This window comes from Macrotis lagotis, chromosome 5, assembly GCF_037893015.1.
Source record: "Macrotis lagotis isolate mMagLag1 chromosome 5, bilby.v1.9.chrom.fasta, whole genome shotgun sequence".
Classification (NCBI taxonomy): domain Eukaryota; kingdom Metazoa; phylum Chordata; class Mammalia; order Peramelemorphia; family Peramelidae; genus Macrotis; species Macrotis lagotis.
Genome location: NC_133662.1, coordinates 177,107,152 through 177,121,255, shown reverse-complemented (window position 1 = coordinate 177,121,255; position 14,104 = coordinate 177,107,152). Strand labels below are relative to the sequence as shown.

At 33.8% G+C, this 14,104-nt stretch overlaps 1 protein-coding gene across 1 annotated transcript in view; it reads right to left on the bottom strand.

The window, feature by feature from the left end:
- Positions 1 to 14,104, bottom strand: part of IGF2R (insulin like growth factor 2 receptor) — a 155,141-nt gene that overhangs the window by 49,147 nt on the left and 91,890 nt on the right. The window contains exons 18-21 of the mRNA XM_074187971.1: positions 13,827 to 13,995; positions 7,851 to 8,030; positions 4,471 to 4,569; positions 2,327 to 2,428 (exon numbers count right to left, since the gene is read on the bottom strand). Coding sequence (XP_074044072.1) covers positions 2,327 to 2,428; positions 4,471 to 4,569; positions 7,851 to 8,030; positions 13,827 to 13,995 — 550 coding nt within the window. The remainder of the gene's footprint in view (positions 1 to 2,326; positions 2,429 to 4,470; positions 4,570 to 7,850; positions 8,031 to 13,826; positions 13,996 to 14,104) is intronic.

Here is a 14,104-nt window from a genome sequence, read left to right as displayed (position 1 = left end):
TAACCAACCTTCAGGAACACTGGTCTAAGAGGTTTTTTAACCTAGGGTTCATGGATTGATGGGGAATTTGTAAATATTTTAAAAACATTCCAATAACTGTATTTCAATATAATCATTTTCCTTTGTAATCCTATATACTGTTTTATTATGCATTTTAAGAAATATTTTGAGATGGAGACCACATAAGAAAGTTTTGCCTAACAGCCCAAGGAGTCCACAATACATAAAAAGGTTAAGGACTAGTCTATGAAGTCACAGGTACCCTATTCTATTACATTCTAAAAATCTCCATTTGTCTAAAAAGCACTCTTTCCTGTGCCTTAATCCAAGATGTGCTTTCTAACATGTTAATCTGCACTATTATCTATCCATCCCCCTCCTCTGACTGACTATTCACTGGCAACCAAGGAATATAATCAGAATTTCTCCATTTGTTAAACTGTCCTAGAGACAACCCTAAAACCTTGAAAAGTCTTCCACATTAAAACCTACATTCCCTATGGGGGGGGGGGTAGGCATAACTTTAGATGGAAGACCCATAACCCCCCCCCCCCAATTTAGGCTATCACTGTTTCACCAAATCCTTATAAGTTCTTCCCTTTACTTACTTGGTATAGCAATGGCATTCTTATTTTGCTTCAGATTTTTAATAAAATTATCTTATCAAATAAGAAAAGTTCATTTATTTTCAAACAGAAACTTCTCTCTTTCAGACATCTGGTTTTGCTAGCAGTATTAAAAACGTAGAGCTCAGAGAAATCCAAATGTGGGTGGTTATTTTTCCCCTTTTAATTAAATGCCAGTTTCCAATGGAAATATAAATAAACCTTGATCCTTTTCTCCAGTTATAACATCGTGCACATACATTTGGGAAGTGTATTCAGGGGATTCTATGGCACATAATCAAGTAGGGTGTTTCCTTTTTCTTCTTAATTGAGTAACATAACCACTGTTTCCTTTGGACTCTAGTTTCTCAGTAAAAGAACAGTGGATCATACAAGAATGTGCTAAAAGAAAGACAACTTTGCAAATGAAAGCTGTAAAGTACGAGATGGGGTCTTCCTATTTTGCCCAGACTTGAAATGAAAGGTTACTGTTAAACTCTCTTCCACTACTGATTACCATAGCAGTTTTTAACCTCTTCCATTATAACCCAGATTGGTTCACACCCCTTTAGGCTAGCTCCCCTTACTCCCAGGGTTCACCATAGTGATGCCAGTCTTAGTTTGAACCCTGGAATGGCCTAGTCTATTGTGGTTCAAAATTCCTGGGCACAAATGACTCAGTAACCTAACTAAAATGGCTCTTTCCAAAACAGAATACTATTTTCTTCATTAAAAAAAACATGCTTACAGATAAAATGTCATCATTCTATTAGGCAAGATTACCTGGGTTGAAGGAACTGTAATAACAGTTACTTTTAGGGAACTGTGTGCCAAAGTATGTAGACCATCAGTGCTGGAGTCAGGAAGACCAGAGTTTATACTCTAAGAGATAGAAAACTGGGCAAACCCTATGATCCAGCAATACCACTACCAGATCTGCATCCCAATGAGATCAAAGAAAAAAAAAAAGGTTCTATTTGTACAAAAATATTTACAGCAGTTCTTTTTAGAGGAAGCAAAGTGAAGTCAGTAGAACCAGATTATACACAGTGACAATATTGTAAGGATGATCAAGTATGAAAGATTTCGCTACTCTGATCAAAACAATGATCCAAGATAATTCAGGAGGATGATTAATTAAAAATGCTAACCACAACCAGAGGAAGAATTGATGAACTCTGAATATAGAACACACTTTTCACTTTCTTATTTTTCTTGATTTTACATGTGAATGTTTTCATTGGCAACATGGCTAGTATAAAAATATATTTTGCATGACCTCACATGTATAATCAGCATCATATTGCTTCCCCTCTCAAGAGGCAGGGAAGGACAAAGGAAGGAAGGAAATCTTGAAACTCAAGAACTTTTAAAAATGAATGTTAAATATATTTACATGTAATTGAGAAATATTTAATGAAATAAAATTTTTTTAAAATGTTTTGGGTGGGGGGAAGGGAGGAAAAGGAGAAGACCTAAGTTCAAATCTGGCCTCAAACAAAATCTACATAATCTAAGCAAGTCACTTAACTGTTGGTTGTCTCAGATTTGTCTTCTATAAAAATGCACATAATAGCATCTACCTCTCAAGGTTGTTGTGAGCCACCAAATAAAATAATGCAAAGTTCTTATGCAAAATATTACATAAATTCTAGCTATCATCATTTTAAAACAATTCAATCATACATAATCGATAAAGAAGCTTTGGCAATGACTCTTACCATAAAAGACTTTCCAACACCAGAGACAACATATCCATTTGGTTTAGTTAGTGAATCAAAATTAAACACAAATCCACTGTTTGGATCCCTTATAGAGCAGGCCTATGAGAGAGAGAGAGAGAGACAGAGAGATACACACACATTCAAAAATTCCATAAAAACAAAAGACTTTACAAGTCTCTTGTAAAGAATTACTCACCAACGTATTATAAAGGTCTTTGTTTCCTCACAATCAGTGGTGAGACAAAGTCAGGAAGGAAGTCAACTTTAAAATTACAATAGAGTCCAAAACACATTTGCCTCTAGTTTTAACTGTAGAATGGAGTCTACTGCCTGACTTTTCAATGACCCCCTTTCAGTAACATCATAAGTCTACATAGTTGACCCTATAGATTTCTAGTAAGAATAAACTATAGGGTTAGTATATTTATGTGACCTAACAGTTTATTACCAAATTCCTACAGAAAAGAATAAAAGATATATTAGAGAAATAAAGTTGGTTCTTAGTCATAAATTATTTTTCCAATAAATTTAAATAAATCTCATGTCTAACATTTCTTCCTCAGCCCTTCTGTAACTTGACCTGTTTTCTTATTACACACAGAATATTACATTCCAAAAGAGGAAGCTAACTATCTCCTTCAGCCTCCTGGTCTCTGAGCCTATTGTTCGCCTCACTTTCCTTCCCACCTGCAAGCCCTGTCAGAAATCAGAAACTGAGCAGGAGCCATGTAAATTGCACTCCATCAGAACCAGCCAACAAAAGAGTCAGATTTTCCCTTTCTAACTTCCAGTTCTCTTGAACTACAGCCAAACTCCTGGAAAATAAACCTCTGAGATGTGAGCAATGAAGTGTTGGATTTAGGTTAGGTTATATTTATAAGCTTGACAGAAGTAGGCAAGGTAGAAAAAATATGAACAACTCTAAGGCTGTCATTTCTGATTTTATTCAAAGGGTTTTACCCATTTCCTTGTTTAGCTAAAAGCAAACAATCTCCAACGATTGTGGTAGACAAAGGCAGACTACAGCATACTGTCTACTAACAGTAACATGGATACTTCAAAAGTTTAAGTGTCTTATCACACAGAGTTAAATGTGGGATGGGCATGATGGGATTCCAGTTTTAGTCCAAGAGAAAGACTCTGGAAATCAGGTCAGAAAAGAGCAAGAAAAAGAGCAGTCATAGTACTTTAAAATATTATCACAAAACTGATTTCCTCTATCACTTAAATTTGAAGTTTTCAATACTTAAGTTTCTAGATCCAAGACTACTCCTGCATTTTGAGAAGCTGCCATTCAGTGTTGGGTACAGAATCTGAATGGCAAGTATAGTTTTCCTAAATTCAAGGCAGCAGTTTTCTGTCCCATTTTTAGGTCAAAAGTATAATTAAAGATTTTTAACCAAAGTTTTGTGGTAAAACAACCTCTTTGTTAAGACTTGGGCTACTTTTTCAGAACAATTTTACAAAAAGAGAATCCTGAAGATACAAGAATATCTTTTATTTCCTAATTCTTGACTACTCTTAAAACAGTCTGAGTATTAAATTAAATTCAGGATTAAATTAAAATTCAGGATTCATTTTTAAAAGTAAGAAATGAATTGTTAACTTTCCCAAGGGAAGATAACAATCTTAAGATTGTTTTCCTCCAATTAAAAGGCGCCTTATCTGCCCCCTTATAAATGCAAAATGAATTTTCCAGTCACTGTTCAGTGTTTTTCCTGCTCCTTTTCCATGTGCTTCCACAACATGATTTTCCATGCTTTTTTCTTCTCTGGTTCTGTCTTAACATATATTTTTAAAGACACATTTAAAGCTAAATGCAAAATAGGGCTGAAAACCCTAAATTTATCTTCCATCTTACTGAACTCTTTTAGTATGATCAACTAGTATATATTTATTATATTTAATAAGAATTCTTATTATTGCCTACTAATTGACTCTTGGGAACAGACTGACTTAATCTGCCAATAATGTTTTAACTTACTGATTTTACAAATCTTTTATCAATTTTCTTTAAGACATTGCACTCCAGATGAATTAAAAACAACATCCTTAATTTTTTTTAAACAAGCTTTATCACAAATGTTGCAACTATTTCTTTTTTTTCCATGTCTCTGATTTAAACTTGAGAAAATACTTACCTGATTTTCATCAGTTGTTTTGACTGGACAGGCAGCTTCTGTATTCCATAGGAAAGTGGCAGTGCATTCCCGAATAATAGAAAATACTGGGTGGGTGTTCTGAGAAATGAAATCCAAGAGAGCAGAATACATAAAGATTGTAGTGTGAAAGAAGAACACTGAACAGTCATAATCTCAACCCCTTTGACTATGAACTACATGGCTTTGGAAAAATCCTTTTCCTCATTTGAATTTTACTTTTCCCATCTACAAAAATGGGAAAATGCCAACCCCAACATTTCCCATAGGATTAATGTAAGAATCAAATGAAATCACATATGCATTAAAATTACATAGAACACAACTGCCTAGATGGAAGAAACAGCTGGTAGTTTCAGCTTTGTCTCCAATGCCTGGTAAATACAAGTTTAATTGAACTGAAATATAAGGTGGTATATGAAACTTTAAAAACAGAATTAAGCTTTCATGTTATAGAAAATTATAAAAAAAAATCACTCAAGGAAATGAGGGAAGTTAAGTAAGGTTTACTTCCTTCCAGCAAGGACACTGCTCAACCTGTACATAATATTTACCAGTTCGTACTTAAGTAATTTGACAAGAAAGAAGTAAAGAGGCGATTCAAGAAGTGTTGATCAAAAAATAAGCACTTACTCAACACTACATAGTAGTGTACCATGTGCCACTATGGTACTACTATGTACCACAGGCTGAGAATACAGATTTTTTTAAAAGGGGAGGTAGGAGGAGAGAAAAATTCATACTCTCATGGACCTTAAATTCTATGAGGAATTAATAGAAAATAAAAACAAGAGTTAGAAATAAAAGGATAAGGCCTCATGGAATTCAACTTTATCATTCTACAGCTCAAGAAACTAAGTCAAGAGACTTGCCCACTCAGCAAGCAACAAAGTTTGTTGTTTAACAGATTGAAACAAAATATTCAAATGCTATTTCCACTCTTAAATACTGTCATTTCTATTTGGCGCTAGAGGTAGTAGTCAAAAGTTCAAATAAGTATCCAGAAAGAGTAAGGGCAATTAATTATATAACCCTTCTATAGGATCACAAGTGAAAGTAAGAAACAAATGGGAGGCATATCATACCCAGGGCAACAAAGTAAAAAGTACCTGTTAATATAGCTTTCACTTTGTACCTATGATAGAAAGCACAGCCACATGTCAATCTAGTTGATTGGGTTTTACTTTCTCTTCTGTAATACATACAATTAAGTATGAAGAAAATAAAATCCAGGAAAAGGTTACATGAGCTAAAAACAAAATATACTCTTGATTTTCCTAAACTAAGCCTAGTGAATTTTGTATAACTTACTGTTCTACTACTGAAAGACAACTGAATTTTTATTTTGCAATAACTTTTGACAGAGTTCAAGCATAAAATTTTATTCTTATTTATGAAAATAAAATTACTGATTTATCAAATAGCCATGATTTTAACTTGTCAAAAGATTTAATTAATGGAAACTCTTTTTGGACTAGTTATAAATCAAAATAGTTTATCTTTGAGCATCAAAGAGTTCCTCAAAGGATAGGGGGAAAAAACTTCAGATTAAGTACCAAATTCCTTGGGTTTTAAAGTTTCTATCATTTTACTGATGATGAAATTGAAATGACATTGTAGGTGACTTGCCCACAGAAATTGTGGAATCTCAGAAAAAAAATCACCAAGACTCTCTCTTTAAATGTAAAATATAAAAAAGGCTGGACTAAAAGAGTTATAAAATTCTTGCTAACTGACATTCTCTATTTTTACAATTCTGAAACTAAGCTTTAGTGATCAGCACATAGCAGCAGCAATAAAGGTACTTGCATTTTTTATTAAAAACTTGAATCTTTACAGTTGCATGAGAACTCTTGAGTGTCATATTAATATGTTGCACATATGATGCCTACTTGAGAATTCTAAAAAACATTAGAAAATTAATGATTCTCTTAGAAAAATAATTTTGAAATTTAAGCCTTGAATTAGTTTTTCCTCTTAGCTGAGCTCATTTAATTCACAGAATTTCCCCTTTTCACCTTTTCAACATTACAACCTCCCTCCCCATTATCACCATTCCTTATTCTCTTTCCTTTTATTTCAGTCTTTAAAGTTATCCTTTTTCCTCCTAAAAGTCAACCTGTCTACATTTGCCCTCATTCACATCCTAGTCATCAGATTGCCCCCATAATCACACCTTACTTCCCCTAATCTTCAATCTTTCCTAGCTACTGTTTCCTTTCGTGATGTCTGAAAAACCACTTGTCTCCCTCATCCTAAAAAACTCAAGAGATTCTACAATCCCTTCAAGTTAACATTCTATATTTCAAACTCCTACATTTAGAAAAGACTGTCTAAACCCACCATTTCCACTTCTACCCTCCATTATAACCTAATCTTTTGAAATCTGCATTGCAACCTTATTATAGTATCTTATTATTCTTCCTAGATATTCTCTTCTATGTTATCATAACATTTTATTCTCATACCTGTTTGCTCTGTGTCAGTCACCTTTACTGGTTCGACATCCTTATCATACCACACTTGCCAATTAGGACTATGTCCCAAAGAAGCTGGGCCCTTTACTTTGTATCTATCTCTCACTTAGTAATCTCAACAATTCCCACAATTCAACTCTATCTTGAGGATTCCCAGATATGTGTGTGCCTACATATCCACACACACACATATGTGTATATACACAGGTTTAAACACACATATAAATTTTAAAATAAAGTTCCAGTCTTTCCTGTGCTCCAGGTCCCCTTCACCAACTGTCAACTAGACATTTCAAACTGAATAATTTAACCTATATTCTTGCCAAAGTGACCTACTATTCCTTAAAAATGACATCCTATCTCCTATCATCAAAACATGGCTCTGAAAGTCCAGGAAGCTTAGAGAACACACTTCCTTCCTACTTTTATCTTTTATAATCTCTCATTTCCCAAAAAAATTCTGCTCTAGGATCCTCTTCCACATAAAACCTTTCCTAATGCCTCCCCTAGCAACTAGTGCCCTTTCCACAGTATAGTATCTATGTGCATACCATCTCCCCCAACAAAAGCAGGCTTTTTTGTGGGCAGGCATGATTTTATTTTTGTCTCAGTATCCCCAGGGCCTAATACATAGTAGATACTTAATGCACTGATTGCTTTTAGACAATTATCCTAATTTTTCTACTTACCAGTCCCTCAGTGAAGTTAATACCTGTGTGACCTTGAAAAATAAAAATTCAACTCTCAGGGGTTCCAGTTTCCTTATTCACAAAATGATGGGGTTGTAGTAGGCAACCAAAATAGCATTTGAGTGATCACACAGTATTCCAGTTTTGCTTTTTAAACTAATAAAAAAAAAATCATTAACAATTCATTATATCTTACCAGACTTCCTCTAGAACAGATAAGATGAATTCTTGTGGAGTAAGTAGTGGTTTTCCCTTCACTATTAACACACGAAGAGCCATTCACATATTCTAATATGAGGCTACCATTTCCATCAATTATAGGACCTGTTTTTGCAACACCTAAGTTGCTGATGGCCACTGTTTCAAAAAATGAATCCTAGGAATAAAGCAAAACACTTCATTAAGTTTTTCCTTTATAAAAAGAAAACTCCAAACCTAGTTTATTATTATTATTACTACAAAATAATCTCTTTTAAAAACTACATTGAAGTTTTTCATAAGATGGGAGAATGAGAAGTTGGTTTCCATCACAGCTCTGACTTCATCCCCATATACAAAATGAGAAAACCAAACAATATATTAAAAGCAATTAACAAGAAAGGGGGGGAAAATCACAATTAACTGTCACAATAAGGAGAGGGGATTTTTTTGTCCTTGTAATTAGATTATTCTTTATTAGTTATGTCTAGCATATTCCCGAAGTTCAAGTGGCTAAGGCAAAGAAATTACCTCAACTAGGCAGTTCCCAAGTTTACCGGTTGGGGATGTAAAACCTGTGAATCTGACAGTACCAAGGGACAGAGAGAAAATTTAGGTAACTATGGACAGGTCTAGAAGTTCTAGAATTGTTTTACTGTTATAAACATTATCTACTACACTACATATGTACACATAATACTATATACATCTAATATAATACCCATGAGAAGCAGCCTTTGACAAGAGATTCAAGAGAAAGGTGAAGCATATGTCCATCTACAAATCACCTTTGCCTCTTAAAGGAGAGGAGTGATAGAATTTATCACAACCTCCTAGTCTGCATTAGAAAGTGACAGATCTCTGTGACATAGGAGGAGCCAAAATATAAAAGGACTATATTAATGTTACAGCATACAGAAGGAGTATCCAGGAAGGTCAATCAAAAAAAAAAAAACACATCATAGGAGGGAAAAAAGACAAAATTTTTAAAATGTGTAACTATAAAGGAGATTCATTCAATAAACATGATTAAGTGAATGAAACCAACTAAAAAGGTCCAAAGAAAGGAGAAACTATTACAATCTCAGGCCCCTAAAAACAAAAATGGAATAATTACAATGTCCAGAATGGTACAGGACAACAATAAAAAGAATTAAAAGAAATATGGTAGGAAGTTAAGAGACTTTAAGATAGAGAAAATAGAACAAATGATAAAATCACCAAAACAATAGATTGTCTAAAAGAACTACCTACCCACAACAGAAAAATACATAGGTATGAGAAAAACTAATGGAAAAGACTCAAATGACAATGCTGGAAAAACACTTGAAAGTTTTATAAAACCAGGAAACTGACATTGAATTTGCAACAATAATTTAAAGATAATAAAATCTTTCAGAAACACACACACACACACACACAAACTTTTTTAAATACACACACACAGACACATACACATTCCATGCTTTTAGAACTATTAGACTTGAAAATCTCCCATAATTATTGGGAAAAGAGGACAATTAACAAAGATAATAAACGAAGAGGATAGTTTAATACAGTAGGGTTGGTGGTAAGCATATTAATACATTGTTGGTAGAGTGCTGAAATGGTACAACCATTTAAGAAAGTAATTTGAAACTATGCAAATAAAATGATTAAAACTGTCCATAGGCCATTACTAGGCTTATACTTCCATGGAGGTCATACACTACAATATTTATAGACTTTTTATTACTGATGTGATGAATACAGAGAAACAAGAAATGATGCCTAGAAAACAACATTCATAATGACCACAACAACAAAAAAAACAGAACCACACAAAAAAATCAAAAGATTTGCAAAACTATAAACACGTATGAATCAAAAGAAGAGATATAAAAAGACACTTCCACACAGAGGTGGGAGGTCAACAAGTATTGTACATTACATATATTTTCAGATTTTTTCAATATATTGATAAGTAATAATTATTTTTTTCTCAATTTTTTTGTCTTAAAAATACATTTGTAAGATCCAAGAAAAATTATCCTCAAACTTTCTGCCTGACTATGAAGGTCTAGATTAAATAGGGGACTACAAGAGGTGGCCAAACAAGCCATCACCTCATCTATATGTGTGAATGTTTGAGTCCTTTATCTAATTTTTATTTTTGGTAAGGATTTTGGAAGGGGACATAGGACAAAAGTATACCCCAAAACATGCCAATTTGTTAGATCTTTTGACTTGAGCAAGTTCTTTAAAATTACTCTGGAATAGATTTGGAACTTTGAATATATAGGTCAGATTCTGATATACGAATTGTTGTAGAATGAGACCATTTTTTTGGTTTGTTTTTTCCTTTTAATATTTATTTTGAGTTTTACAATGTTTCCCTTAATCTTCCTTCCCTCCACCCACCCCCCACAGAAGGCAATTTGCCAGTCTTTACAATGTTTCCATGGTATATTTTTTTAAAAAACCTGTTTCTTATGTGAAGCAAATAGTTGGAATTAGTTTTGTTAATCTATTCACATTTAAAATTATTTCATTAACATTCTACTTGTAATTGTTAAATCTCCTGAACTACATTAAATCATTTTGTAATAATCTTTCTTTTTCTTCTTTTTTGATAAAGTCAGAAGTTAGTTCTTGGAATTTGTATTGTACATAGTAATTTATTTCTTTAAAGCTTCACAGATACTTTCTTTTAACACCAATTACTTCCCAATCTCCTTTATTTTCTCTTCCCACCATTCAACCACACCTAGGAAAAGAAGTAAAATTTTACTATAACTTTATGCATTTGTTCAATTTGTCTAATTACATTTTAATCCTATTTTAGTCACAGTGGGCAGTGTTGCAGGACACTGAATTTGACCCCATGCTCTAGAACCAACATTATTCATTACTTTTAATCCAAATTCAGTTGATTTTTGCCACTTGTATGATTCCAAAATAATTTTTATTTAACTAACATTTATAATGTCTTTCCCATGCCTTCAACTGAAGTTGGAAATGGAGTTAGAGGATCTCTTGTAACAAATATTATACATAATAAAGCAAAAGAAAATTCTCATGTTAGACTTATGAAGAAAAGATATAGAATTTCATCATTTTTCCTTTGAAATTATTGTCATTGTAATTGTTCTAAAATCTTTCAGAACTGTTATTATTATATAATTTCTCCCCTTCTGCTCATTTCACACTGCATCAGTTCATGTAAATCTTCCCAGGTCTCTTTGAAATCATCGCTTTTACCATGATGGCAATCTCTCTGGAATCTCCTCCCCAATTCCAATCCTTTCTGCTCCCATTCATTCTGCATCTAACTCCAAGTTCACTGAGTCTACTTTGTTTCCTTTTTACTTTTAGTTTGCCCAGCCCATACATAAGTACTGATCAGAATGCTCCCTGGTTCACTCCTAACCAATCTCTTAATCTGGATGGTATCATTTGTATCCCTTCCAAAAGTATTCATTTAATTCATCTCCTTCCATATTCCTTTCCCTTTCCCAATTAATATGGAATCTAATCTCCTATTTATGGGCTTTCTGGTTAAATATTCTCTCTTTACTTTGTTACTTATACAAAGTGGGCATCTGGAAAACTAAAACTTTATCCAACATATTTTTATATGTACATACATATAAACACACACACACACACACACACAAACACACACATAAATATTTATGTAGTATAGTTACAAATCTACTTAAGTCTCTCCTATATTTTTTTCCCAAATTTTATTTAAGGTTTTCCAAGCAACTTCACTTCTAAGAATATACAGTTTTTAATGGAGCAACATGGTATGTTGGAAATTCCTTTGTGTAGCCTATGTAAAGGAGCCCCATTACATTCCATTCCCCTCCAGTCACCACCTATCTATGCCATGATAGTACACCCTATCTCTCAACAAACGTGTTCCTTTTAACCCACCCTCTGGGCCAGGAAAGCTCTCAGGAACCCAGACAACCCTGTCCTTCTCTACCCCCAGAGTCAAGAGTCCAAGAAACACAACCCTTCCTCAAGAGAGAAACCTTTCTCAAGTGCCTATTTCTTCTAAATGGGACATTTCAAGTCTCTATTGTGCTACACTCCCTCCAATTCCAAGGTATAGACCCAAATGCTCCCAGATTATTTCTGCCCCTTCCCAAGGACATGATTCCAATTCCCTTCCCTTCCAATTGTCACTTCACTTTCCCCAAGCTCTCTCAGAGAGGATAAGAGACAACTAGATTGTTATTCTCTTAATCCAGGTGACATTACAACTCCAACTCCCTTTTGTTCCCATTACCCTCTTCCCCACCAAAATAGTTTTACTCTGTACTTCACAACCACCACCAAAACTGATTCTTGTGTGGTGTTTAATTTTAAGGTCATTATGTTTTCCCAAATCAATTATCATTATATTATCTCTGTGGTTTCTTTCCTACTAATCATTTTGGTTAATATAGAATATATGTGTTCCATTAATTTTCTTTGACTGTTATATTTCTGAATTCAAAATCTGTCACATCCCTCTTCAAAGACTGTTTTGAAAAGCTTTTCTACTTTAAATTCTAAATTATTGATTTTCATTTGTTCTTTCATTTCTCAAGTGCCTTCCAATTTCCATCCTTATTTCCTTCTTTTAATACTTCTAATTCTTTTATTTCTCTTCTAAATCACTCTAGAATTTCTAGTTGCAGCTACTTTTATCATGGAGTTGGGGGAAGAGAGAGATAAAAAAGAATCTGCAGAAATCATAGCCTGATTTCCCTTTTATCCAGGATTTGAAACATTCTCTCTCATTCTTTGGTACTGATTCAGTATTGTGCTCTTCTCTGGGTTGCTTTATTCTATCTGCTATATTCAACCAAGATGTCTGGTTGACTTTAATAACCTCCTCTTATTAAAAGTGAGGAGGATCCAACAGAAAGGAGGAAAGGATCAACTGGATCACTGTGAAAGAGAGACACCCAAGGCAAAAACTGCTTCTGTACCCCACCTTTTCCTTGGTGTTTTCAAAAGCCTCTTCTCTTCTATACTATGTAACTATCAAAATCGCTCTATGCTGCTGTCCCACCCAGGACATCAGGGCTGGGTAATAAGTTCAATGCTCTCCTCTTATTAATGCTTAGGAATGGGTAAGGGGACAAGGGAAAATTCCAACAACACAGGAGAAATGTCGTCCCAACCACATAATGTTCCGGGGCAGTATATTGATCAGATGCCTTGTTTTTTTGTTTTTGTTTTATTTTTCCAGTAGGATTCTTTCTCTTGCGACTTTCATCATTTTCTTTTGTACCTGTCTTACTTTGAAGTGGTGACAGGAGCTAGGCTTAGAATCAGCCTTTCACTCTACCGCCCTGTTGGACATTCCTCCTTCTTTAAACAACCTCCAAGCTACCACATAAAGAAAGCCAAGAAAAGTAAATCGCTAAAGACCTATAAAAAACTTTTTACAGGAGCACAAATGTATCTTTTGACAAGAGCACAAATGTATCTTTCATGCAAGAATTAGCATAATCAAACCATGAAAAATTACAGAGGTTTTCCACGTAACTGAAATCAATTAATGTTAAATTGCTGATTAGCAATCTTAAAAGCAATTATTTAAATTTCTGATTTGCTAATTAATCCAGAAGCTAGACTTTTCTGATAATGCTGCTGAAATATTGAAATATTCATGCATTCTAGAAAATAATGCTGAAAAATCTTTAAATTAGAATAAGAAAGTTACTAAGTATGCCCCCATTCCTTCAAAATCAAGTCACCAGCATTATGTTTTTTTATTTAACCTTTTTAACATTTCAAATATGAATAGTAATGCAAATAAAATCTCTTCAGCGAGGAGGCTGATCTGATTCAAAGACCACACATACAACCAGTAGTCACATTCTTATGACTACATTACTCCAATCACATTTACAATGATGTTGAACTTACAGAACAAGTTACAATGGTTCTTATCTACAGAGAAAAAAAATAATGAGAAGACAAGACTTACACGATCCTTTTCATATTTCATCTGACAAGCTGAAGCATTTCGATCGCAGCCTGGAATTGGGTTCAAAGGTCGACAAATATTTATATAGTATTTCTTCCATGTATTATGCTCCCCCGAGTTGTCCATTGCATACCAGTTTCTGCCACTACTATCTTCAGACTTTGCTAAACTAAAATTTCAAAATAAAACATGCCTCTAAACATCACATATAATATGGTATTTGAAATAAGCAGGAAAATATATGCCTAATTCCAAACAAAGTATCCTACAATCCAAAG